Here is a 24,596-nt window from a genome sequence, read left to right as displayed (position 1 = left end):
TATCATTATCCCAAGCATGGAAATGCTTAAGGTATAGGCTACATGTAAGATGAAGCCTGGTGTTAGCTTAGTGGTTAGGGTGGCTGGCTTGGGATCTTAGGGTCCTGAGTTCGAACTCCCACCGTTGAATTAACACCAGGTGGGGTTGACTCAGCCTGTCATCCTTCCGAGGTTGGCGAAACGAGTACCAGTGTACTGGTAATAGGGGCATTGCATCAGCGGCGCCCCCATGCTCAGTAGCAGTGGTGATGCACTGTTGCGCATAGCCAGTTGAAAGCATGAAATCATGCCACCACAATGGGTGGAAGTATTTAAAAAAATTAAAAAACATGTGAGATCAAAAAGAATCATCCTTCAGTGTAGGTGCTTAAGCTATTAAGATTAAATTATCCACCTGTTTAAAACACATCAGTGGACTAACCTCTTAGTGGTCACTTCTTCAATGGGAATTTGGTCTGATCCCAAGAGACATGTTAATATATTTTAACTTTGCATAAATAAATTCAGGAAGTAGTTAAAATCACTCAATAGTTGTATTAAAGACTTTGTCATAAGGCTTTGGAGCAGGATGGGGTATCCTACAGGGGCCATCCCTCTCACCATCAGCTGGGCATATAATCCCAGCATCCTCCACTGCAATGCCTTGACAGCTCTCCGTGATAGCATCCACCTCGTTCCAAAACTCATTGACATTCAGCTCGTCCAGTGATCCGTGTGATGTTGCATGCTTGAGACCCGATTCCTGTGTGCTCATCCTGCTTTCCCTGCTCGGACACAAGGAATGGAAATGAAAATTATGAATAATGGATCAGAAGGTACAGGGAAGTCAGAAGGTTTTTTTTCCCCAACCACTGACAAATGGTCCTGTCCCAGCTAAAGTTGCCAAAGATGAGAATCCTTTTCTTCGATGTTTCACATCTCTTTCCAGGGGTGGGTGAGGCTCCTGATGCCAAGAGAAAACAAGTCCTATTTTTGGCTCTCAAACTTCTTTTTTTACTGGCAAATGGTAGCAGTCAAAATATAAAATTATTAGCCAGGGAAACTGGTTCTAACAGCATAAAAAGTTTAATTAAAAAATCGTAATTCGTGCACAAAGATAATAATCAGTCCCAGATGTTTTGTTCTTTTGGTTTCAGAAACAGGAAGTCTGGACAGGGAGTGCAGACATAGATACGCATTGGAACGCCTACTATTCCTTCCAAATAACGATTTATCAAATTGCAGAAAGGAGAGGGAGTAAGGTGCAATTGAACATTTCATTAATTAAGAGATGCATTTGCAACTCTTCTTTTCAAACTTCCAGTTCTGATAAAACTCAAAAAAAAAACTGACTTAATCGGATGTCCTTGGAGATATTTTTTGACAAAACTGTACTGTTTACCAAATTTGGAAAGAGTAACACAAACTTTCAAATAATACCCTTCAATTTTTCTTTGTATACTGTGCCAATGGTCCAGTGAGACCTAAATGGTAGTAGATCGTCTCATTGGTTTAAAGAGACTAATAAACTTCCAACCTTTGGGTTGTAGGATCTGTGATTGTGGAGTCTGTGGCTTCAAATTGGACCCGACATCTTAAGGCCCTGTCACACCTTGACGTTTCAGCCAGCGTATGGCAAGGTATCAAAATGTATGTAAAACGCTGGCTTACGCTGAACTATTGATGTTTTTTTTTCCAGTTTTGGACGTATTCATAACGAGTTGGACGTAAGCATAACGTATTAGTAACGTACACAGAACGTTTCGATAACATATAGATAACTTATACCAACGAATACTTAACGTGTTGTCGGCGTTCACAACCTATGCCCAACGATAGTCTAACTTATGCATAGCGCGGCAGCGTATCACCGATGATCACGTGGTGTAGCCTATTAAAAGGCTGCGGCTCGACGATTCAAGTCATAACCGCACTAGACATCGAAGTGTCAAGCCGCTGTCACACCTTGACGTTTTAGCCAGCGGATGCCGACGTATGAAAAATTTGCCAAATACGCTGGCACACGTCGAATACGTTATGGGTAAGTTTTGTATACATTAAGAGCACGCTGAAGCACACTGGCATACGTCGTAGTACGCCGAGTACGTCGACAAATTTTCAGCATGTTGAAAATTTTTCGACGTATCCAGTATATGACGCACACATTCCGCATACACTGGCATAAGTTGTAGGCACGTTACGCGATTGTTGACACACGTCAACACACGTTACTTGTAAGTTACTCATAAGTCGAAACACGTCGAGGTAATGATTAGCAACAGTGTTCCAGACTCCTTAGTTTTTTTTAATTTTTTTGTCCGGCATCACGGTGATGTTGACACTTCGATTTCTAGTGTGGTTATGAGCGGCAGCCTATTAATTTTAAATCGTTGAGCGGCAGCCTATTAATTATATTATATTATAACCGCACTAGAAATCGAAGTGTCAACATCACCGTGATGCCGAACAAAAAAATTTAAAAAACTAGGGAGTCTGGAACACTGATGCTAATCATTACCTCGACGTGTTTCGACTTATGAGTAACTTACAAGTAACGTGTGTCGACGTGTGTCAACGATCGCATAACGTGCCTACAACTTATGGCCAGCGTATGTGGAACGTGTGAGTCGTACGCTGGCATACGTCTAAAAATTTCAAGCATGTTAAAATTTGTCTAACAGCTCGGCGTGCTACGACGTATGCCAGCGTGCTCTTAACGTATACAAAACTTACCCATAACGTACTCGACGTGTGTCAGCGTTTTAGACAAATTTTTCATACGCCGGCATACGCTGGCTAAATCGTCAAGGTGTGACAGGGCCTTTAATGGCATATAATAACTTTTGGCCGTGTAACAGCCAATCAGAAGCCACATTAAAAAGACCCCCTGATTGATTATTATCGGGCATGTTTAACACCGTGGAGTCTTCTCTCACTATTGTTATTAGTCGCTCATGACTTCTAAGTTCTAATTGATCCAGACTCTACTGGACACTCACAGAAATGGTGTACTCAGCAGCAATGTGCTGCATATTAACAAATTAATGAGTTTTCCATGTACGGAGCAGCATATGGTGTCATTCCTATGAAATGTTACAGATTAACCCACATAGCTGGAATCCTGACTGAATTCAAAACATTCCATTGATCTTTGGTAAATGTTGGATTTCTTGTGTCACGACACTGAATCAGTTGGTGTGTGTGTGTGTGTGTGTGTGTGTGTGTGTGTGTGTGTGTGTGTGCGTGCGTGCGTGCGTGCGTGCGTGCGTGCGTGTGTGTGTGTGTGTGTGTGTGTGTGTGTGTGTGTGTGTGTGTGTGTGTGTGCGTGCGTGCGTTCGTGCGTGTGTGTGTGTGTGTGTGTGTGTGTGTGTGTGTGTGTGTGTGTGTGTGTGTGTGCGTGCGTGCGTGCGTGCGTGCGTGCGTGCGTGTGTGTGTGTGTGTGTGTGTGTGTGTGTGTGTAAAAGCAGGTCCATCAGAAGGATGTTAAGGTAATATTTTACTGCGTTTTACTGCCTTTCCCCATCTTGGGTAAAAGTTGTCACAAATTTGAAGTTCATAAATATTAGGTTTGTACCTCTCCACCAGGAGTTTTAAAATATGTCTTCCTTGCCAGGCCTGTTACAACAAGACATTCACCCTCATAGCTTTTCAATGAAACAATGTTACTCCTCCGGTCACTTTGGCCGCATCGAGTTAAACATGCATTTCATTCTTTCTGACGTGGTTTTTGACAGACTTGCTTCGGTTGCTATAGAGCATTGGTATAATTGAAAGTACTGTACTGCAATTATCCAAAGATAGTTTGTGGAGAATTATTTTAATTAAATCATAAACTGAGTATAAATACTGCCTCCAACTTATTTTGCATTAAATGTACTACTTCGGACTGGCAGGAGAGCCTGAAGGTATGCACACTCTCACCAATGAACTGTCTAGCCTGGGTTTGAATCGCGACACAGCTGTAAACTGTCACCCTGGAGCTTTGCATGCCGGGTGAGGCATCAACCCGTCCGCCGTCCACGGACGGACGTTCAGCTCAAGGACCCACCTCCGAGCACTGGGTCGTTGAAGATCCCTCGGTGCCTTTTGTGAAGAGTCGGTGAGGTATTGCCAGCCTCCTGAACAAATTAAATATTCAAGCTGTGACTGACTGCTGGGAAGGCAACTGCAAACCACCTGGCATAACCCTTGCCCAAGAGACCCATTTGGCAGCACCAATACCCTGTCAATTGATACCACTTTCCACATACTGGGTACAAGGCAGTATGTGGTCAATAAAAGTGGTCTTTAAAAGTTGAAGTTTAAAGTTTAAAGTACCAAGTTTAAAGTGGCCTTTAAAAGTGGTCGATAGTTTTGTTCTTGGTACTTTTTGAAAACTCAGAACCTCCACATTGAAAATCTGCTGGGTGACATCTTGTCCCCTTGAGCATTTTCAGTAATTCAATATGGCATACAAGATGGCTGCCAAATATATAATATACTATATAGCAGCACCTATACAGCATCGAGCGGTGATCTTTTGGTGGATTTCCATATTTTGTGGATCAATCAATGTGAATAAAGTATTTTCAAGCCTCTATATGAAATAGCTCGTGCCATAATCCAGATGGCCGCCAAGATAGCCATCCCAAAATACTATGTTCTGTAATTCAAATTGTAAGCCGCATAGAATGGTGATCCTTCGGTTTATTTTTCGTTTTTTCAGGGCAACAGATGTCATAAAAACAACTGGGACATACATTTTATTACTAACTTTAATACATCATTCAGAATGCATATTACGCAAGAAAACTGGATTACAATAAGACAACAATCACATCTCATTATTATCGACAAAGGTAAATTTGTACCCTTAAAGTACGAACATTTTAAGGAGCCTACAATGCATTGTTGCTTCATTAATCCTATTATTGTTTAACTATGTTCAAATTACAACAGTCCCTTCCACTGCAAGCACAAAAGACTGTGCAAGGACTACACCCACACCTAAAGGCGCAGCATGGACTGTCATCACTTTTGCAGTTGCACTTGATTAATCTCAAGACAGCATCAGGTGCAAGAGGAATGTTGTCTTGTACTGTTACAGGAACCAAAGATTTGGTACTCTCATCCTTTTTTCCAGCCATGCATCTCAACATTATGATCGGGTGGATCTGTTTCACAGATTGCCATATACTTGCTTGATAATGTGCTCACTTCACATTTTCAAGAAATGCTTCAGTCGTGGGTGGCAGTGAACTCAGTTTTGGAGGTAACGTACAACCTTTACCAGTTTTGGAAGCCCAAACTGCCATTCGCCCTAATGACATGGTATCACAGCCTGTTACTCCATAACAAGCAGTCATTAATTCAGTTACTTGCTTCACTACACCTGACATTGGAGCATCCATTATTCCAAGTTAAGAGATGTACCTTTACCTATGCCAAAGTGGCATACAACACTGTCACAGCCAGAGAATGCATGAGCTGCCTTTAGCTCAATGATTATTGTTCTGCTCTTGTCAACAGTTTTCCCAATATCAATGTTGACGCTCTCTTTTATTGGAGACTCCATAGTTACCAAGGTTTGAAGGTTCTCAGGAAGGTAATAATGCAAGAGTAGTACAAATACATCTGTGTCATCTGACATACCAGTGATTCCCTGGGGTTGGTCTTTGGCAACAAGGAAAAGTTGCTGAACCACAATCATATCTGCATCCTCATGGGTTGTGTCCATGTTGTGTCTATAAATGACCACTCCACTAGAACTGATCCCTTCCGAAGTCTTCCCTTGGCCAGTTATCACAACCGTGTGACTTTGCAGACATTTCTTGTGAAACAAAGCATCCTTTGTAATCTCGATGCAAATCATCTCGATCAGTTGCACCTTGTTTTGTGTGACCAAAATGTAATCTTACTTTAGCTGCCCATTCATCATTTCTCTCTGTGCACGCCTCTAAGATGGACTGTTTGAATAACTTGTTTCTTCTACTTGAGACTTCACGACACAGCAGGTAAGCTGGCCTCCACCTTGTAGGATTTCTGGGATCTTTGGTTAAGATGCAGTCCTCACCACAGAATATGCAATGTTCAAGAAATGGAAATTTTGTATCTTGTGACAGCCTTGTTCTCTTAGCAGGACCATGTGAACATGACACATCTTTATGGTGCCTTTTTGAAATGTCGCTGAATCTGTGTGATTGAGCTACATGTTGAAACACAGTTTTTATGACAGTATTTTAAAGTTTTCATCTTCATTAAAGTTTTTATTTTAAGCTGATCTGCTTTCCTATCACTATACATTTTGCTGAATTTTATGATGCTTTGGATTCGGTTTGGTCCACTTTCAATCGATATGTCCATTTTGTCTTCACAGTGAAATTTCCAGGCAAAATAGTAGATATCTTCAGCCATGCAATAGTTCTCTGTACATTGGCACTACATCAACTACTTCCACATTCTCTCACCAGTGCACTTACCACTAAAAGAAAAAAAGAAATACAAAATATAAATACAAAAACAATATCATTAATTATAAAATCATGCAAAATATATAATTACATTGTAAACTAGAAGGGCACTCGGTAGAGCACACACGTCCGCCACGTAACGCCTGATCCATGAGAACATATCGGGCCCAACAGTTTTGAGATATCATGCTGTACAGTACTATATCGTTTTTGGCCCCATCTCTCAATGGTGATGAATCACTTTACAAATTAAATAATTTTCGTATCAGACCTTCACCAAAATCGAACCAATTCACCAAAATCTACTAAAATCACGAATCACTGCTCACCTTCACTCTTTCATTCCTCTTTTTTCCCGCCTTTGGAATAAACTCCCTCACTCTATTCTTTCCCATTCTTCCCTCCAGGCCTTAAAAACAGCTGTTCACCACCACCTCTTATCATCCCCCATCCAAATCCTCGATCTTTTCTACCTCTGATAATTAATTAATCCACCCAAGCCCACTTCCTTCAAATTCCCTGCTTTCCTTCCTAAAAGTCCCTGTGGTGTCCATCTTGTATTCCCCATGTTCCCTGCCCCATCCCTCTCCCTTGCACAGATCTCCTATCTCTGTTCCCCACTGTTTTTGTCTTTCCCACTCCCACCCCTCTTGTCTCATCCCCCCCTCCCCCTTGCTGTACATTGTGTGTTAGCTCTCACACAAGCCTTGACAAGGTATACAAAAAAAAATAAAAAAAATTCTTCCGTGCCACACACCCAACCTACCTGTCCACCAAGTTTCATCCAAATCTATCCACAACTTTTTGAGATATCCTGCACACAAACAAACAGACAGAAAAGGGTGAAAACATAACCTTCTTCACCTTCGATGGTGGAGGTAACTATCATGTGCTATATATCGTTTTGACCCTATTTCTCAATGGTGAAGTATCACTTTAAAAATTAAAGAAAACTCGTATCCAGATCTGGATTTAGATCTTCACCAAAATTAAACCAATTCATCCTCATCACACACACAACCCGTTCACCAAGGTTCTCCCGAATCCCTTCAAAAAATTTTGAGATATCATGCTATATCTCGTTGTTGGTCCTATCTCCCAATGGTGAAGAATTGCTGAAATAATTATTGTAGCCGGATCCAGATCTTCAGCAAAATATAATCAGTTTGGCCTGGTCACACACCGAACCTCTCCACCAAATTTCATCCGAATCCATCCACAACTTTTTGAGATATCATGCACATAAACAAACAAGAACAAGTGCAATCAGAGATTGCAGACCATTATTAGCAGGACTTGTTTTGTTTAGTGACTGTGCCGTTTCCTGCAGTGCATTTTGCGTGGTGTTTGTGTACTGGTGTGTTCCATAATTAACAAGCAAAAAAGCAAAGATGGAATCATCAGGAGGAACACCGGCCGTAGTGGCGTGCGCCTGTAATCCGGCTACTGGAGGCTTGGGTTGGAGGATTGCTTGATGACGGGAGCTCTGCATTGGGCCGCGCTATGAGAGGGTGTAGGGCAGCCCGGAATCAAGGTGAAACCCAATTCTTATTCCTGTGTCGTAAGAGGCGACCAGGGTTGCGTCAGGAAGGGCATCCGGCGTAAAACCTATGCCAAATAAGTATGTGGATCATAACGGATGATCCGCTGTGGCGACCCCTAACGGGAGCAGCCAAAAGAAGAAGAAGAGGAATCATCAGGAGGAACCCGGATAGGATTCTGGTTTCAGCTGCTATGACTCTATCCTCAAACCCATCCAGGAACAGCCAAATGAGCCTCATTCAAAAAAATATATATGAAAAAGAACACAGATTAAAACAATTAAATAATTCTGGCTGCCACACCATGCATCGAATCAGGTTGAAATTTTTATTTATATATATATATATATATATTCCCCATCACTACTAGATCATAATTGTGAAGTTTCATGTCAAATGATGAAGCTGTTCAGGAGAAATGATTTTTTTCAAGGATTTTCGCTCAATCCAATATGGCTGCCAGACCATCTGACATCAATTATTCATGAATACCCTGGTATTCTCAAGGGAACATTTGTGTGACATTTCCCCTCGATCTGTCCAGCCATTCTGTTGAAGATTTTATAGGTTTCAGGGTAAATCCAATATGGCTGCCAAACTATGTGACCTATGATGTCATATGTGTGAACCTTTTGTTCCTCATGGATAGGCGGTCATACGTGTAAAGTTTCACCTCGATCTGTTCAGCCGTTTCAGAGGAGATTTTTGAAGGTTTAAAAAAAATAAAAAACATGATTGCCGAATCACGTGACTGATGACATCATTATTATTTTTTTTCTGTGTACCAATTTATTCCAACTACTACGACTACTACTAATATGCATGCCCAACTAGAGGACATAGCGACCCCCATAACTGACGGTCTTCCGCCTTCTGCCAACATTCACATGGGCTAAGACCAAACTCGGCACACTGGCGTAACCAAGACAGTCTTGAGCGTCCTCGAGTCTGTTGCCAGGTTGGATCGGGTCAGTGACTACGGTAAAGATTCGTGGCAAATTCCAGGGAAATACGAGCCGGTACATGTTCATTTAAACAGCGGATGTGTCGAAACAGAGAATAGCGTCTCCTTGCAATATCGAGTGTGATGGGGCATCGTCTTGTGATCTCACAAATAGTCGTGTTTGAAACTTGGTCATATCATCGTACCCCAAGGATGTGACGTTGACATCGCATGTGGAAAGCTTGTAAAGTGCCTTGGTCTTTTTTCAAAAGAGTCCGTCCATGTCTCACAACTATAGAGGAGAGCAGGTAGGATGCATGTTCTGTAAATGCGGAGCTTTGATGGTAAACTAAGCCGGTGCTGTTTCCAGACAGCATCTAATTGCCCAATGACAGAGCCAGCGATGCCGATTCGTCGACGCGCATCATGGCTGCAGTATCTCAATGAATGAATGTTGTATGTTCATGGAGGTTCCGGATCAGGTTGAGAAGTGATGATGGAACTCCATTGCCTCTCAGCACCTTCCATAGGGATGTTCGGTCAACAGAGTCAAATGCAGCCTTGATGTTGATATATACCACATTTAATGGATGCTGAAATTCCCGATTAAGTTCTGCAAGAATACGGAGGGCTAGTATGACATGCGTTGTAGACATGTTTCGGGTGAAACTAGATTGCTGGGGATGTCTACCTTGTAGCATGAGGGGGTGAATCCGGTTCAAGAAAACATGAGCAAAAACCTTTCCAGGGACTAATAGCAATGTGATTGGTGATAGCTACTGCAGTTGGAGCGGGGGCCTTTATCTTTGTCGATGGGAATTATTAGCCATTTTTCCACTCGGCTGGAACATGTCCAGAATTCCAGACATTTATAAAAAGCCAGTGTAATACGTCACAAATTGGAGTCTCCACAGATTTCAGCAGTTCTGTGGTGATGTTATCACACCCAGGAGCTCGACCATTTTTGAGTTTCCTGACTGCGCGTCGGACCTCAGACAAAGATGGAGGATCCATATGCATAGCGACATCATCGACAGCTATGGATGTCTCTTCCTCCAAGTCAGGAGAGTGTGTACCAGGGGAAAGTTGAGCGCTTGCTCAAAATGTTATTTCCAGCAGTTGAGAGTTTCCTCATTGATATGGCAAGGGGTGCCGCTTGCCTTCATGGTCGGAATGCCAATTTTGTCCTTATTTGAATTTTGACCAATATGCTTGCGTGAAATTTACCGGAAGGCAGGACGAAGGTCACTTGTGTAGTTTTCTACAGTGTAATTTATCCATAGATGACCCTCAAAAATTTTCATACTTTCGGATGTAGCATTCGACACATGCAAATGTTGTTGTTCGTCTTTCGGCTGTTCCTGTTAGGGGTCGCCACAGCAGATCATCCGTTATGATCCGCATACTGATTTGGCACAGATTTTACGCCGGATGCCCTTCCTGACGCAACCCTGGTCGCCTCTTACAACACAGGGATAAGGATTGGGTTTCGCCATGATTCCGTGATGCCCAACACCCTCTCATAGCGCGGCCCAGCGCAGAGCGCCCGGCCTCAAGCGATCCTCCAACCCAAGCCTCCGAGTAGCCGGATTACAGGCGCACGCCACTACGCCCGGTTTTCGACACATGCAAATGTGATGTCATAATGAAGGCACCTATGACATCATAAAAACCATTTATTTCCCATGAGGAGTACTTGCTATGTGCCAAATTTCAATTTTTTCCTTGGTGCGGTTTCAGAGATACAGAGGTCCAAAGTTTTTCTGTTTTTCCTAATATGGCTGCCACACCACATGATGTATGACGTCATAATTATCATTAAAACATTCCACATGAGTAGTCACTCCTATGGTGAAAATTTAGTCTCAATCCGACAAGCGAGTGAGGAGATGAACACTAAAGTTCTGTGTGGACAAACAAATAAACACAGACAGACAAACAAACGGACCCAAATGCAATACTCTCACTTCCAGCGAGGGTAACAAGAGAGAAGTTATACATAACACGAAACTTGTGAAATCCATAAAACAAATTTGACCTTAAAAATAATTGGTGGTTGAATTAATTGACTAAATATGCAACTATTCTTCAAATTTCAAGTCAATCAGATGAAAATTGTCAATTTTAGAAATTTGCCCTATGTTGACCTTTTGGCTTAGGATGACCTCAAAAATAATTGTTGGTTGAATTCAGTGACATGATTTGCAAATCCTGTTCAAATTTATAGTCAATAGGATGAAAACTGAGGATTTTAGAAATATGACAGCTTTGTTGACTTTTGACCTCAAAAACAATAGGCTTCTTGCTTATGACGAACTCTACCATGTGGTGAAGTTTCATGAAGATTGGTTTAAAATTGTGACCTCGAGGCGATAAACATAAGAACAAACAGACAAACAAACAGAACAAGAAGAAGACGTCGTGCAGAGCACGATACTCGCAAAGTCCATAAAACAAATTTCACCTCAAAAACAATTTGTGATTGAATTCAATGACCAAATATGCAACTCCTCTTCAAATTTCAAGTCAATCAGATGAAAATTGACAATTTTAGAAATTCGGCCTATGTTGTTGACCTTTGGCCAATGTTGACCTCAAAAATAATTGTCTTGTTGAATTCACTGACCTGAAATATAAATCCTCTTAAAATTTCAAGTCAATGGAATGAAAATTGAGGATTTTAGAAATCCCACCTTAGTTTTTGACCTTAGCACTATGTTGACCTTTTAGTCAATGTTGACCTCCAGAATAATTCACTGATTGAATTCAGGTCAGGTCAGGTATGGGAGCATGTGCCAGAACAGCGCGTCGCTGCGTCCACTTTCCGCCGGTACTCCAGGGGCCTCCGTCTGGCCATCCCCAAGGCAGATGCCAGGCCCATCCCCATCTCCTTGAGATGATGATCAACCTGCTGCAACCACGAGGCATGTGGTCGGCCCACTGGCCTCCTCCACTCACGAGACTCCCTCACTGAGAGAATCTGGTGAGCAGGATCAGCGTCAGGAAAACGAGCCACATGTCCATACAGCCGCAACTGACGTGCATGGACTATGCAGGAAACAAATCTCATCCGAGTCTCTCTCAGCAACCGCTCGTTGGACACAAAATCCGACCAGCGATAGCCAAGGATTCTCCGAAGAGACCTGGTACCAAAGGAATTAAGTCTCCATCTCAGATCCTTGGTCAGAGTCCAAGTCTCGCATCCATAGAGCAAGACTGGAAGTACCAAGGATCTGAAGACTCGGACTTTCGTCCTCCCACACAGGTACCGGCAGCACCACACCCCATGATCCAGTGAATCCATGACTCCCCAGGCCCGACCCAGACGTCTATTGACCTCTGACTCACAGCCAGCAGAGACATGAATATGACTGCCAAGGTAAGTGAATCGCTCCACGACCTCAACATCCTCACCACAAACAGACACAGACAGGACAGCAGCATCCAAGATGTCACCGAAAGCCTGGATCTTAGTTTTGACCCAAGAAACCCGTAATCCCAATGGCTCCGACTCCTCATTCAGCACCTCGAGGGCCCCCAAAAGGATGTCTAAAGTCTCCGCAAAGATGACTGCATCATCTGCAAAATCAAGGTCCGAGATCTTGACATTCCCAAACGATGCACCGCAGCTTGATCTCTCCGACATCCTCCCGAGAATCCAGTCCATACAAGTGCTTAAAAGTGTGGGGGCCAGTACACACCGCTGACAAACTCCAGTAACAACTGGAAATAAGTCAGAGATGGTACCACCACACTTCACAGCACTCTCAGTACCAGAGTAGAGTTCAGACATCAGATCGATCAGTTTTGGTGGCACCCCACGAAGACCAAGAATCCTCCAGAGGACATCCCGATTCACTGAATCGAACGGTTTACAGAGATCACATAGGCTGCAAGCAGCCCCTGCTGAAACTCTCGTCTGCGTTCGGTGAGGACACAAAGAGCAAGGATACGGTCAATCGTTGACCTCTTTGGTGTAAAGCCTGACTGCTCTGGACGCTGGTGCTCAAGCAGATGGTGGCGAACCCTATCAAGAATTATCCGAGCAAAGACCTTGCCCGGCACTGAGAGCAGCGTCACCCCTCGGTAGTTGTTGCAGTCTTGGCGATCACCATTCCCTTTCCAGAGAGGGACAACAAGGCCCCTCTTCCAGTCAGTTGGGATGATGCCTGTGTTCCAGGCAGAGCACAAAACTGCATGCAACGACACGAGTGCAGCATTTCCACCAGCCTTGAGAAGTTCAGCATGGATGTCACAGATCCCTGGAGCTTTGCCCCGTTTCAACTGGTTCACCGCAGCCCGTGTTTCCACAAGCGAAGGTGGACCACAGTTGATTCGAGGGTCAGCAACAGGGATTGTAACACCCTTGACGTCCAACTCGACAGCTGGGGGATCAGCCTGGTACAACCGCTCAAAGTAACCGGTCCAGCGGGCCTTCACTTCAGACTCCTCTGTCAAGAGCCTACCACTCTCTGCTCGAACTGCAGTGCTCCGAGGGATGGGCTTGGATGAACGCAATGCGCAAATTCCCCTGTAAGCGGGACGAGAATCACCTGTCCACAGGTGATGCTCTACCCCCTCACAGATTCCTCGCACATAGGCCTCCTTGTCCACCCTCAGTGCACGTACAGTTTTACGCCTCATCTCCCTGAACAGCTCAGCTCTGCCATTCAGCCTGGCCCTGCGACTCTGGTCAATGGTCTCCAGTGTCCCTTGAGAGACAAAATTCTTCTTTGCCCTGCGGTGAGCTCCAAGACATCCACCGGCAACATCAAGGACGGTGGTCTTGAAGGCACTCCACAACTCTTCAAGACCCCCCAAAGCACCCAGACCCCCCAAGTGTCCACTCAGCGTGTTCGCAAACTCCTCAGCTACTCTCTCATCCCTGAGCTTGCCAACATCCAGTCTCGGCTGGGATGGTACCATTCTCCAGGATTTAAGGTGCAGCTTTAGAGTTGCTACAACAAGCCTGTGGTCAGTATTGAGTAACTGAGCACTCCGGTAGACCCTGCAGTTGTGGATCATCCTCCAATGACCGTCAATGAGGACATGGTCAACCTCCTTTGCCACACTGCCAGCGTTGGAATACCAAGTCCAGCGATGAGCTTGTGGGCGCTGCAACCATGAACCAGCCACCCTAAGTCCATGACTTCTTGCAAAGTCAAGGAACTTAGTGCTATTCTGGTTCGTAGTTCCTGACCCATGGGGACCAACACATGTCTCATAACCATCCCTATCAGTTCCAGTCGATGCATTGAAATCCCCCAAGACTATAAGTGTATCTCGTCTGGGGCACTGATCAACCACAGACTCGAGTGTGGCGTAGAATGTGTCCTTCACGGTGAGATCACTCGCCTCAGTCGGAGCATAAACAGAGACCAGGAAAATGATACCTAAGGAGTGACGAATCCTTAATCTCATAATACGCTCATTGACCGGTGTTACCTCAATTATCATTGGGGTCAGCTTATTGGACACAGCTACAGCAACTCCTTGGGTATGGTAACCATCAGAGCGACCAGACCAATAGTAGGTGTAACCACCCACCATTATCTCACAGCAATCCAGTCTACGAACCTCAGAGAGAGCTGCAATCCCGATGTCCAAACGCTTGAGCTCAGATGATAACAGAGACAGGTGATCATCCTCTCTTCGGGATAGGACATTCCAGGCACCCACCCGAAGGGACCGCCTCAGGTTAACCCAAGGAGACCGCCGTCTGGTGGACGACACCTCAGCACCACTCCGACACACTCTCCCGCAATCTGACCCAGGAATGTTACCCCGTGGTTTCCCTCCCATCATCAAAGATTGGGGGTCCCGAAGGCTTTGCCCCAATCCCTTCATCCGGTGAGCTGCCCTGCAAAGTGAAGCTGCACAGGAGGTACTCCCACAGAGTGGGTTTTCAGATTTTTTTGCGTTTTTGTGTTTTGCGGAATGAAGGGTTTTACGGTGGCCGGAGTGCAAATCCTGCCACCAACCTCCTAATAAAAAAAAAAGTAACCCAACTGCAGGAGGACGTCCACAGACACAGTTTGGCACTAGATATGGATGGCTGTTGGCTCACAAGGAGCTCCTCCGCCCTTTGACAGGTTTTGTTTTTAATCCTGCTGGGTGTCCATATCCAAACACCCTCCTCACCACAAAACCTGGTGGGGGAGACGGTTTAGTCGCCGACAACCCGACCATGGAACAGGTTAGTACAGGTTTACATGGTACCTGTAGCAGGTCACAGATCTAACCTGACCTGACATTAGTTGATTCAATTCAATGACCTGAAATATAAATCCTCTTCAAATTTCAAGTCAATCGGATAAAAATAGAGGATTTTAGAAATACCATCTTAGTTGTTGACCTTTGGCCTAAGTTGACCTTTTGAGATCAAAAACAATAGGCTTTTCCTCATGACAAACTCAACCATGTGGTGAAGTTTCATGAAGATCGGTATAAATTTGTGACCTGTAGGCGATAAACAGACAGACAGAATAACAAAATCGACCAACCAATATACTTGAAAAATCTTCAGTTTTGGAAGTAACAAGATGACGACGTCATGCAGCGCACAATTCTTGCAAAATCCAGAAAACAAATTTGACCTCAAAAATAATTGGTGGTTGAATTCAATGACCAAATCTGCAACTCCTTCAAATTTCAAGTCAATCGGATGAAAATTGAGGATTTTAGAAATCTTACCTAAGTTGTTTACCTTTGGCCTATGTTGACCTTTTTGATCCATGTAGACCTCAAAAATAATTGACTGGTTGAATTCAATGACCTGAAATATTAATCCTCTTTAAATTCCAAGTCAATCGGATGATAAATTGAGGATTTTAGAAATCTCACATGAGTTGTTGACCTTTGGCCCATGTCGACCTTTTGACCTCAAAATCAATGGGCTTCTTTCTTATGACAAACTCTACCATGTGGTGAAGTTTCGTGAAGATCGGTTGAAAATTGTGACCTGTAGGCGATAAAAAGACAGACAAATAGACAGACAAGCAGACAGACAAGCAGACAGACAAGCAGACAGACAAGCAGACAGACAGGATAACAAAATCGACTCACAAATATACTTGAAAAATCTTCGATTTTTCGATTTTTTGGGGGGTCTTCGATTTTTTTTTGAAAAATCTTCGATTTTTCAAGTAACAAAAGGAAGCGATCAACATACTTTTCAACAAAAAAAAAATTCCAAATAAAAAAACCGAAGTGGTCAATATACTTGTGAAAAAAAGATTGCCAAGTAATAACGCACGCGACCAACCAATACACTCGAAAGTAACAAACAGACAGACAGACAGAGAGGGGTGAAAACTTAACGTCCTTCCACCTTCAGTGACAGAGGTAAAAAATACAGAGGTATTTGAATATCATTAATTATAAAATCTTATTACGTTGTAATAATTTTGGCTGCCATCTTCGATGACTGAAATCGCTCAAGGGTGACGAGATGTCACCTGACAGATTCTTAATGTGGAGGCTCTGAGCTTTCAAATTATACCAAGAACAAAACTATGGACCAATTTTAAAAGTCAGGTTTAAAATAAGTCAGGTCAGGTTCGATCTGTGACCTGCTACAGGTACCATGTAAACCTGTACTAACCTGTTCCATGGTCGGGTTGTCGGCGACTAAACCGTCTCCCCCACCAGGTTTTGTGGTGAGGGGGGTGTTTGGATATGGACACCCAGCAGGATTAAAAACAAAACCTGTCAAAGGGCGGAGGAGCTCCTTGTGAGCCAACGGCCATCCATATCTAGTGCCCAACTGTGTCTGCGGACGTCCTCCTGCAGTTGGGTCACTTCTTATTAGGAGGTTGGTGGCAGGATTTGCACTCCGGCCACCGTAAAACCCTTAATTCCGCAAAACGCAAAAACGCAAAAAAATCTGAAAACCCACTCCGTGGGAGTACCTCCTGTGCAGCTTCACTTCGCAGGGCAGCTCACCGGATGACAGGATTGGGGCAAAGCCTTCGGGACCCCCAATCTTTGATAGGAGGGAAACCACGGGGTAACACCCCTGGGTCAGATTGCGGGAGAGTGTGTCGGAGTGGTGCTGAGGTGTCGTCCACCAGACGGCGGTCTCCTTGGGTTAACCTGAGGCGGTCCCTTCAGGTGGGTGCCTGGAATGTCCTATCCCTAAGAGAGGATGATCACCTGTCTCTGTTATCATCTGAGCTCAAGCGTTTGGACATCGGGATTGCAGCTCTCTCTGAGGTTCGGAGACCGGATTGCGGCGAGATAATGGTGGGTGGTTACACCTATTATTGGTCTGGTCGCTCTGATGGTTACCATACCCAAGGAGTTGCTGTAGCTGTGTCCAATAAGCTGACCCCAATGATAATTGAGGTAACACCGGTCAACGAGCGTATTATGAGATTAAGGATTCGTCACTCCTTAGGTGTCATTTCCCTGGTCTCTGTTTATGCTCCGACTGAGGCGAGTGATCTCACCGTGAAGGATGCATTCGACGCCACGCTCGAGTCTGTTGTTGATCAGTGCTCCAGACGAGATACACTTCTAGTCTTGGGGGATTTCAATGCATCGACTGGAACTGATAGGGATGGTTATGAGGTGTGTGTTGGTCCCCATGGTCAGGAACTATGAACCAGAATAGCACTAAGTTCCTTGACTTTGCAAGAAGTCATGGACTTAGGGTGGCTGGTTCATGGTTTCAGCGCCCACAAGCTCATCGCTGGACTTGGTATTCCAACGCTGGCGGTGTGGCAAAGGAGATTGACCATGTCCTCCTTGAGAGTCGTTGGAGGATGATCCAGAACTGCAGGGTCTACCGGAGTGCTCAGTTCCTCAATACTGACCACAGGCTTGTTGTAGCAACTCTAAAGCTGCACCTTAAATCCTGGAGAATGGTACCATCCCAGCCTATGCTGGATGTTGCCAAGCTCAGGGATGAGAGAGTAGCTGAGGAGTTTGCGAACAGGCTGAGTGGACACTTGGGGGGTCTGGGTGCTTTGGGGGGTCCTGAAGAGTTGTGGAGCGCCTTCAAGACCACCATCCTCGATGTTGCCGGTGGATGCCTTGGAGCTCACCACAGGGCAAAGATTAATTTTGTCTCTCAAGGGACACTGGATACCATTGACCAGAGTCGCAGGGCCAGGCTGAAAGGCAGAGCTGAGCTGTTCAGGGAGCTGAGGCGTAAAACTGTACGTGCACTGACGGTGGACAAGGAGGCCTATGTGCGAGGAATCTGTGAGGGGGTAGAGCATCACCTGTGGACAGGTGATTCTCGTCCCGCTTACAGGGGAATTCGCGCATTACGTTCATCCAAGCCCATCCCTCGGAGCACTGCAGTTCGAGCAGAGAGTGGTAGGCTCTTGACAGAGGAGTCTGAAGTGAAGGCCCGCTGGGCCGGTTACTTTGAGCGGTTGTACCAGGCTGATCCCCAAGCTGTCGAGTTGGACGTCAAGGGTGTTACAATCCCTGTTGCTGACCCTCGAATCAACTGTGGACTACCTTCGCTTGTGGAAACACGGGCTGCGGTGAACCAGTTGAAACGGGGCAAAGCTCCAGGGATCTGTGGCATCCATACTGAACTTCTCAAGGCTGGTGGAAGTGCTGCACTCGTGTCGTTGCATGCAGTTTTGTGCTCTGCCTGGAACACAGGCATCATCCCAACTGACTGGAAGAGGGGCCTTGTTGTCCCTCTCTGGAAAGGGAAGGGTGATCGCCAAGACTGCAACAACTACCGAGGGGTGACGCTGCTCTCAGTGCCGGGCAAGGTCTTTGCTCGGATAATTCCTGATAGGGTTCGCCACCATCTGCTTGAGCACCAGCGTCCAGAGCAGTCAGGCTTTACACCAAAGAGGTCAACGATTGACCGTATCCTTGCACTTCGTGTCCTCACCGAACGCAGACCAGAGTTTCGGCAGGGGCTGCTTGCAGCCTATGTTGATCTCTGTAAAGCGTTCGATTCAGTGAATCGGGATGTCCTCTGGAGGATTCTTGGTCTTTGTGGGGTGCCACCAAAACTGATCGATCTGATGTCTGAACTCTACTCTGGTACTGAGAGTGCTGTGAAGTGTGGTGGTACCACCTCTGACTTATTTCCAGTTGTTACTGGAGTTCGTCAGGGATGTGTACTTGCCCCCACACTTTTCAGCACTTGTATGGACTGGATTTTTGGGAGGATGTCGGAGAGATCAAGTTGCGGTGCATCATTTGGGAATGTCAAGATCTCGGACCTTGATTTTGCAGATGATGCAGTCATCTTTGCGGAGACTTTAGACATCCTCTTGGGGGCCCTCGAGGTGCTGAATGAGCAGTCGGAACCGTTGGGATTACGGGTTTCTTGGGTCAAAACTAAGATCCAGGCTTTCGGTGACATCTTGGATGCTGCTGTCCTGTCTGTGTCTGTTTGTGGTGAGGATGTTGAGGTCGTGGAGAGATTCACTTTCCTTGGCAGTGATATTCATGTCTCTGCTGGCTGCGAGTCAGAGGTTAATAGACGTCTGGGTTGGGCCTGGGGAGTCATGGATTCACTGGATCATGGGGTGTGGCGCTGCCGGTACCTGTGCGGGAGGACTAAAGTCCGAGTCTTCAGGTCCTTGCTACTTCCAGTCTTGCTCTATGGATGCGAGACTTGGACTTTGACCAAGGATCTGAGAAGGAGACTTAATTCCTTTGGTACCAGGTCTCTTCGGAGAATCCTTGGCTATCGCTGGTCGGATTTTGTGTCCAACGAGCGGTTGCTGAGAGAGACTCGGATGAGATTTGTTACCTGCATAGTCCGTGAGCGTCAGTTGCGGCTGTATGGACATGTGGCTCGTTTTCCTGACTCTGATCCTGCTCACCAGATTCTCTCAGCGAGAGAGTCTCATGAGTGGAGGAGGCCAGTGGGCCGACCACGTGCCTCATGGTTGCAACAGGTTGACCATCATCTCAAGGAGATGGGGATGGGCCTGGCATCTGCCTGGGGGATGACCAGACGGAGGCCCCTGGAGTACCGGCAGAAAGTGGACGCAGCGACGCGCTGTTCTGGCACATGCTCCCATACCTGACCTTCACTGCTGGTCTAAAATGTGGATTTTCTGAAGCAGCTGCTGACAGATATTTTTCATGGGTGAGTTACACAATCTTTCAACCATCTCCACTTCCCGCAAGACAGAGTTCACTTGAATTCCATTTTGCCCCTATATTTGAGGAACCCCTTTGCATTATGATTACTTGTTGGACAACATTCAGATCTATGGAGAGAAAAACTTTGAGAGCAAGCGATGTAAAGCCGCTGTCACACCTTGGCGATTTAGCCAGCGTATGCCGACGTATGAAAAATTTGTCTAATACGCTGGCACACGTCGAATATGTTATGGGTAAGTTTTGTATACGTTAAGAGCATGCTGAAGCACGCTGGCATACGTCGTAGTAAGCTGAGTTCGTGGACAAATTTTAACATGCTAAAATTTTTCAACGTATGCCAGCGCATGACTCACACGTTCCACATACGCTGGTCATAAGTTGTAGGCAAGTTACGCGATCGTTGACACACGTCGACACACGTTACTTGTAAGTTACTCATAAGTCGAAACACGTCGAGATAATGTTTAGCGTCAGTGTTCCAGACTCCATGGTTTATTTATGATTATTTTTTTTTCCTCCGGCATGACGGTGATGTTGACACTTCGATTTCTAGTGGGGTTATAATATAATATAATTAATAGGCTGCTGCTCAACCATTTAAATCATAAGCTCACTAGAAATCGAAGTGTCAACATCACCGTCATACCGAAGAAAAAAAAAACAAGAAAAAAAAAAACCATGGAGTCTAGAACACTGACGGGTTCCTCCAGTGTGAACCCCATTTTTATATCCCAATTCCCCTAAACGCTGCCAATACGCCATTATACTGTAGCTGTAAGTTAGTAACACGTTCAGTAAGTTCTGTGGTCGTCTGGAAGACGTCAAATACATCTACATACGTCAATATGTGTTGAAAATACGTTACACATAGGTTCAAAGCACGTTACTCATAGGTTAGAAATAAGTTTTGGGTACACTAAACATTACGTCGACGTGTTTAGACTTATGAGTAACTTAAAAGTAACGTGTGTCGACGTGTGTCAACGATCGCATAACGTGCCTAAAACTTATGGCCAGCGTATGTGGAACGTGTGCGTCATACGTTGGCATACGTCTAATAATTTTGAGCATGCTTAAAATTTGTCCACAAGCTCGGCGTACTACGACGTATGCCAGCGTGCTTCAGCGTGCTCTTAACGCATACCAAACTTACCCATAACGTATTCGATGTACACCAGCGTTTTAGACAAATTTTTCATACGTCGGCATACGCTGGCTCAAACGCCAAGGTGTGACAGGGTCTTGACACTTTGATGTCTAGTGTGGTTATGATTTGAATCGTCGAGCAGCAGCCTTTTAATAGGCTACACCACGTGATCGTCGGCGATACGCTGCCGCGCGCTATGCATACGTTAGACTATCGTTGGGCATAGGTTGTGAACGCCAACAACACGCTAAGCATTCGTTGGTATAAGTTATCTATATGTTATCGAAACGTTCTGTGTATGTTACTAATACGTTATGTATACGTCCAACTCGTTATGAATACGCCAAAAACTGAAAAAAACATCAATAGTTCAGTGTACGCCAGCGTTTTACATACATTTTGATACGTTGCCATACGCTGGCTAAAACGTCAAGGTGTGACAGCGGCTTAACAAAGAGTGGAAGAGTGAATAATTATGAAATTTTGGGTCAAAGAAAGCATCAACAACTGTTGAAACTTATAGATGATGTCGATTGCCCATTAATGGTGCAAATTGTTAAAATTCATTGAAACAGGTATAAGTCATTTCAAAATGTACACCGCATCCTGCCAGACTGGCCATCTTGGTCAAAAGTACAACATCTAGCTCATTGAGGATCTCATTTTGACCAAGTGAAGAGTTTCTGTTGATGGTATTGGTTTGGAAGTGAATATTAGTGTTGGTAGTACTCGACCAAGAGTCTACAAAGGTTGGCCCAGACGTTTCGCCACCCCAACTCCATAATAGACAGTCCCAATTGCAAACGCTATTCATGTCACATCATTGTACATCATCTCCATCCTCTTCAAGGCACTTTGTCCAGCGATCAACACAACTCTTTCATCCCAGCACAGACATATTCTTTGTGCGGTGTCCTTAAAGCAGTGGGCAAACCTGTATAAACCTCTTCACGGAATGCAAAACACGTTTCCATAAGTTTGGAAGATTTATTTGTTTTCGCCAATTGAACGTGTGTTTTTCTTCTTGTGTCGCCATTAATTTAATAGCTTGGATATCCTCTTTGCTGAAGTTTTATGTGATGGTCATGTCCTTCGATAGTGTAAGAAACTCAATGCACCAATACAGACATGCTATATTGCCAGCATACACAAACTGGTCAAACACTTGGAATATATATTTTAACCCTGAGAAATTTCACACACACACACACACACACACACACACACACACACACACACACACACACACACACACACACACACACACACACTTTCTCTTATTTGTCTATCACCATCTATTTTCTCTAGTTGGCATTTCCCCTTCTCTTTCTGCTGTTCCTTTTGTTATGTTGCGTCCTGACCCGTTCTGTGTTTTAGCTCTTCCACAAGCCTTGACGATGTATAAATAAATAAATAAATAAATAGTGAACAGAGAAATGAAAGGGTGGAGTGAAGGGAGGAGTGTGGGGAAGCTGGGAGAGGGATGGTTGAGAAAAACCTTGGAGAGGGAGGGTGAGGGAAAGCTGGGAGAGGGAGTGGCAAGGGAAAGCTGGGAGAGGGAGGGGTAAGGGAAAGCTGGGAGAGGGAGGGGTAAGGGAAAGCTCGGAGAGGGAGTGGCGAGGGAAAGCTGGGAGAGGGAGGGGTAAGGGAAAGCTGGGAGAGGGAGTGGCGAGGGAAAGCTGGGAGAGGGAGTGGCGAGGGAAAGCTGGGACAGGGAGGGGTAAGGGACAGCTGGGAGAGGGAGTGGCGGGGGAACGCTGGGAGTGGCAGGGGCGAGGGAAAGCTGGGGGGGGGAGTGGCGAGGGACAGCTGGGACAGCAAGTGGTGAGGGAAGCCTGGGAGAGGGAGTGGCGAGGGAAAGCTGGGAGAGGGAGGGGAAAGGGAAAGCTGGGAGGGGGAGGGGTAAGGGAAAGCTGGGAGAGGGAGTGGCGAGGGAAAGCTGGGAGAGGGAGTGGCGAGGGAAAGCTGGGAGGGGGAGTGGCGAGGGAAAGCTGGGAGAGGGAGTGGCGAGGGAAAGCTGGGAGAGGGAGTTGCGAGGGAAAGCTGCGAGAGGGAGGGGAAAGGGAAAGCTGGGAAAGGGAGGGGTAAGGGAAAGCTGGGAGAGGGAGTGGCAAGGGAAAGCTGGGAGAGGGAATGGCGAGGGAAAGCTGGGAGAGGGAGTGGTAAGGGAAAGCTGGGAGAGGGAAGGTCAAGCTGGGAGAGGGAAGGGCAAGCTGGGAGAGGGAAGGGCAAGCTGGGAGAGGAATGGGCAAGCTGGGATAGGGAAGAGCAAGGGTAAGCTACGAGAGAATGAAGATGGGAGGGGGTGGGATGAGGAGGAAGATTTGAGTGTTTAGGTGAGAGGAGGCTCTGAGCAGCTGAGGTAAGGGAAGCTTTGAGGGGCCAGGGTGGGGTAAGCTTTGAGGAGCCTGGGTGAGGGGGAGCTTTGAGGAGCCTGGGTGGGGGAAGCTTTGAGGAGCCTGGGTGGCGGGAAGCTTTGAGGAGCCAGGGTGCGGGGAAGCTTTGAGGAGCCTGGGTGGGGGGAAGCTTTGAAGGGGCTGCAGAAAGAGGGGATATGAATAAAAGGGATGCTGAAGAGGGGAACACAAAGAAAGGGTGAGGTTGGAGTGACATGGGTATGTAGGAGATGTGGGATAGGGGACTGATACTGTTAACGGACATGAAGGGGAATTGATCATTAAGTGCAGAGCAACTCTGCTATATGGATTTCTCAAGATTCCTAATCTGAATATACGGACACAGACATCATCGAGGGGGTGGATTGAATGATTGTTGAAGGCACAGTAGAAAGCGGTGCTGCATGGACAGGAGGAGGGTTCATGGACCAAATATTTAGGAGCGAGACAGGTTTGGGAAATAAACTATGAATAAAAAGAATAGATCATGAAAAGGAAGACCATGTTTGAGTGTTCCTGATGGAGAAATAAGGAAGGTGAAGTATTTTAAAATGTCTTCCCTTTTAATTAATAATTATTAATGCTCTGTGCTCTCCATAAATTATTATTTTTATCACTATCTATTGGCTTCAATAAAAACTGATCAACAATTTACATCTCTAAAAAATTCCTACCTGTTTGTTTTTTTATGCACTATTTGTTATTATGTTAACCCACAATCATTTCAAAGTCCAAGATACGAATTAATTGTCAGGGAGAATATGAAGTGGTTTCAGGACATAAATATTAACCGATGGTGGCTATAATGAATGCCTGTGAAAATGATGTGCAATTTTGAGGAAAACACAGCAAAGTATTTATTCGTTAAAAGGCAGAACACTAATATCAAATACCGCTCAAGAACGGCGAGAGGAAACTTATCGATAAATACATTCAGAACTAGAGGGGGAGCACTCGGGAGAGTGCAAAACCTCCGCCGCCAATACTGCTGGGTCACTCAAGTGAACCTCATATCTTATTCATTAAATATGATGTCAACAGTGCTGA

At 45.2% G+C, this 24,596-nt stretch overlaps 1 protein-coding gene across 4 annotated transcripts in view; it reads right to left on the bottom strand.

Annotated features, from left to right (window-relative positions):
• ARHGAP18 (Rho GTPase activating protein 18) overlaps positions 1-24,596 on the bottom strand; it is an 80,632-nt gene that overhangs the window by 48,951 nt on the left and 7,085 nt on the right. For 3 of the 4 annotated variants that reach the window (XM_085847188.1, XM_085847185.1, XM_085847186.1), the window contains exon 2: positions 601-764. In XM_085847188.1, the coding sequence (XP_085703314.1) occupies positions 601-764 (164 nt within the window). Of the gene's footprint in view, positions 1-600; positions 765-7,194; positions 7,243-24,596 lie in introns of all 4 variants that reach the window. The other variant, XM_085847187.1, reaches the window with a different exon arrangement.

The sequence above is a fragment of the Eptatretus burgeri genome, chromosome 11, assembly GCF_056783735.1.
Source record: "Eptatretus burgeri isolate ZD-2024b chromosome 11, Ebu_testis_v1, whole genome shotgun sequence".
NCBI lineage: Eukaryota > Metazoa > Chordata > Myxini > Myxiniformes > Myxinidae > Eptatretus > Eptatretus burgeri.
The sequence above is the reverse complement of the archived record's forward strand: the minus strand, read 5'-3'. Positions and strand labels throughout refer to the sequence as shown.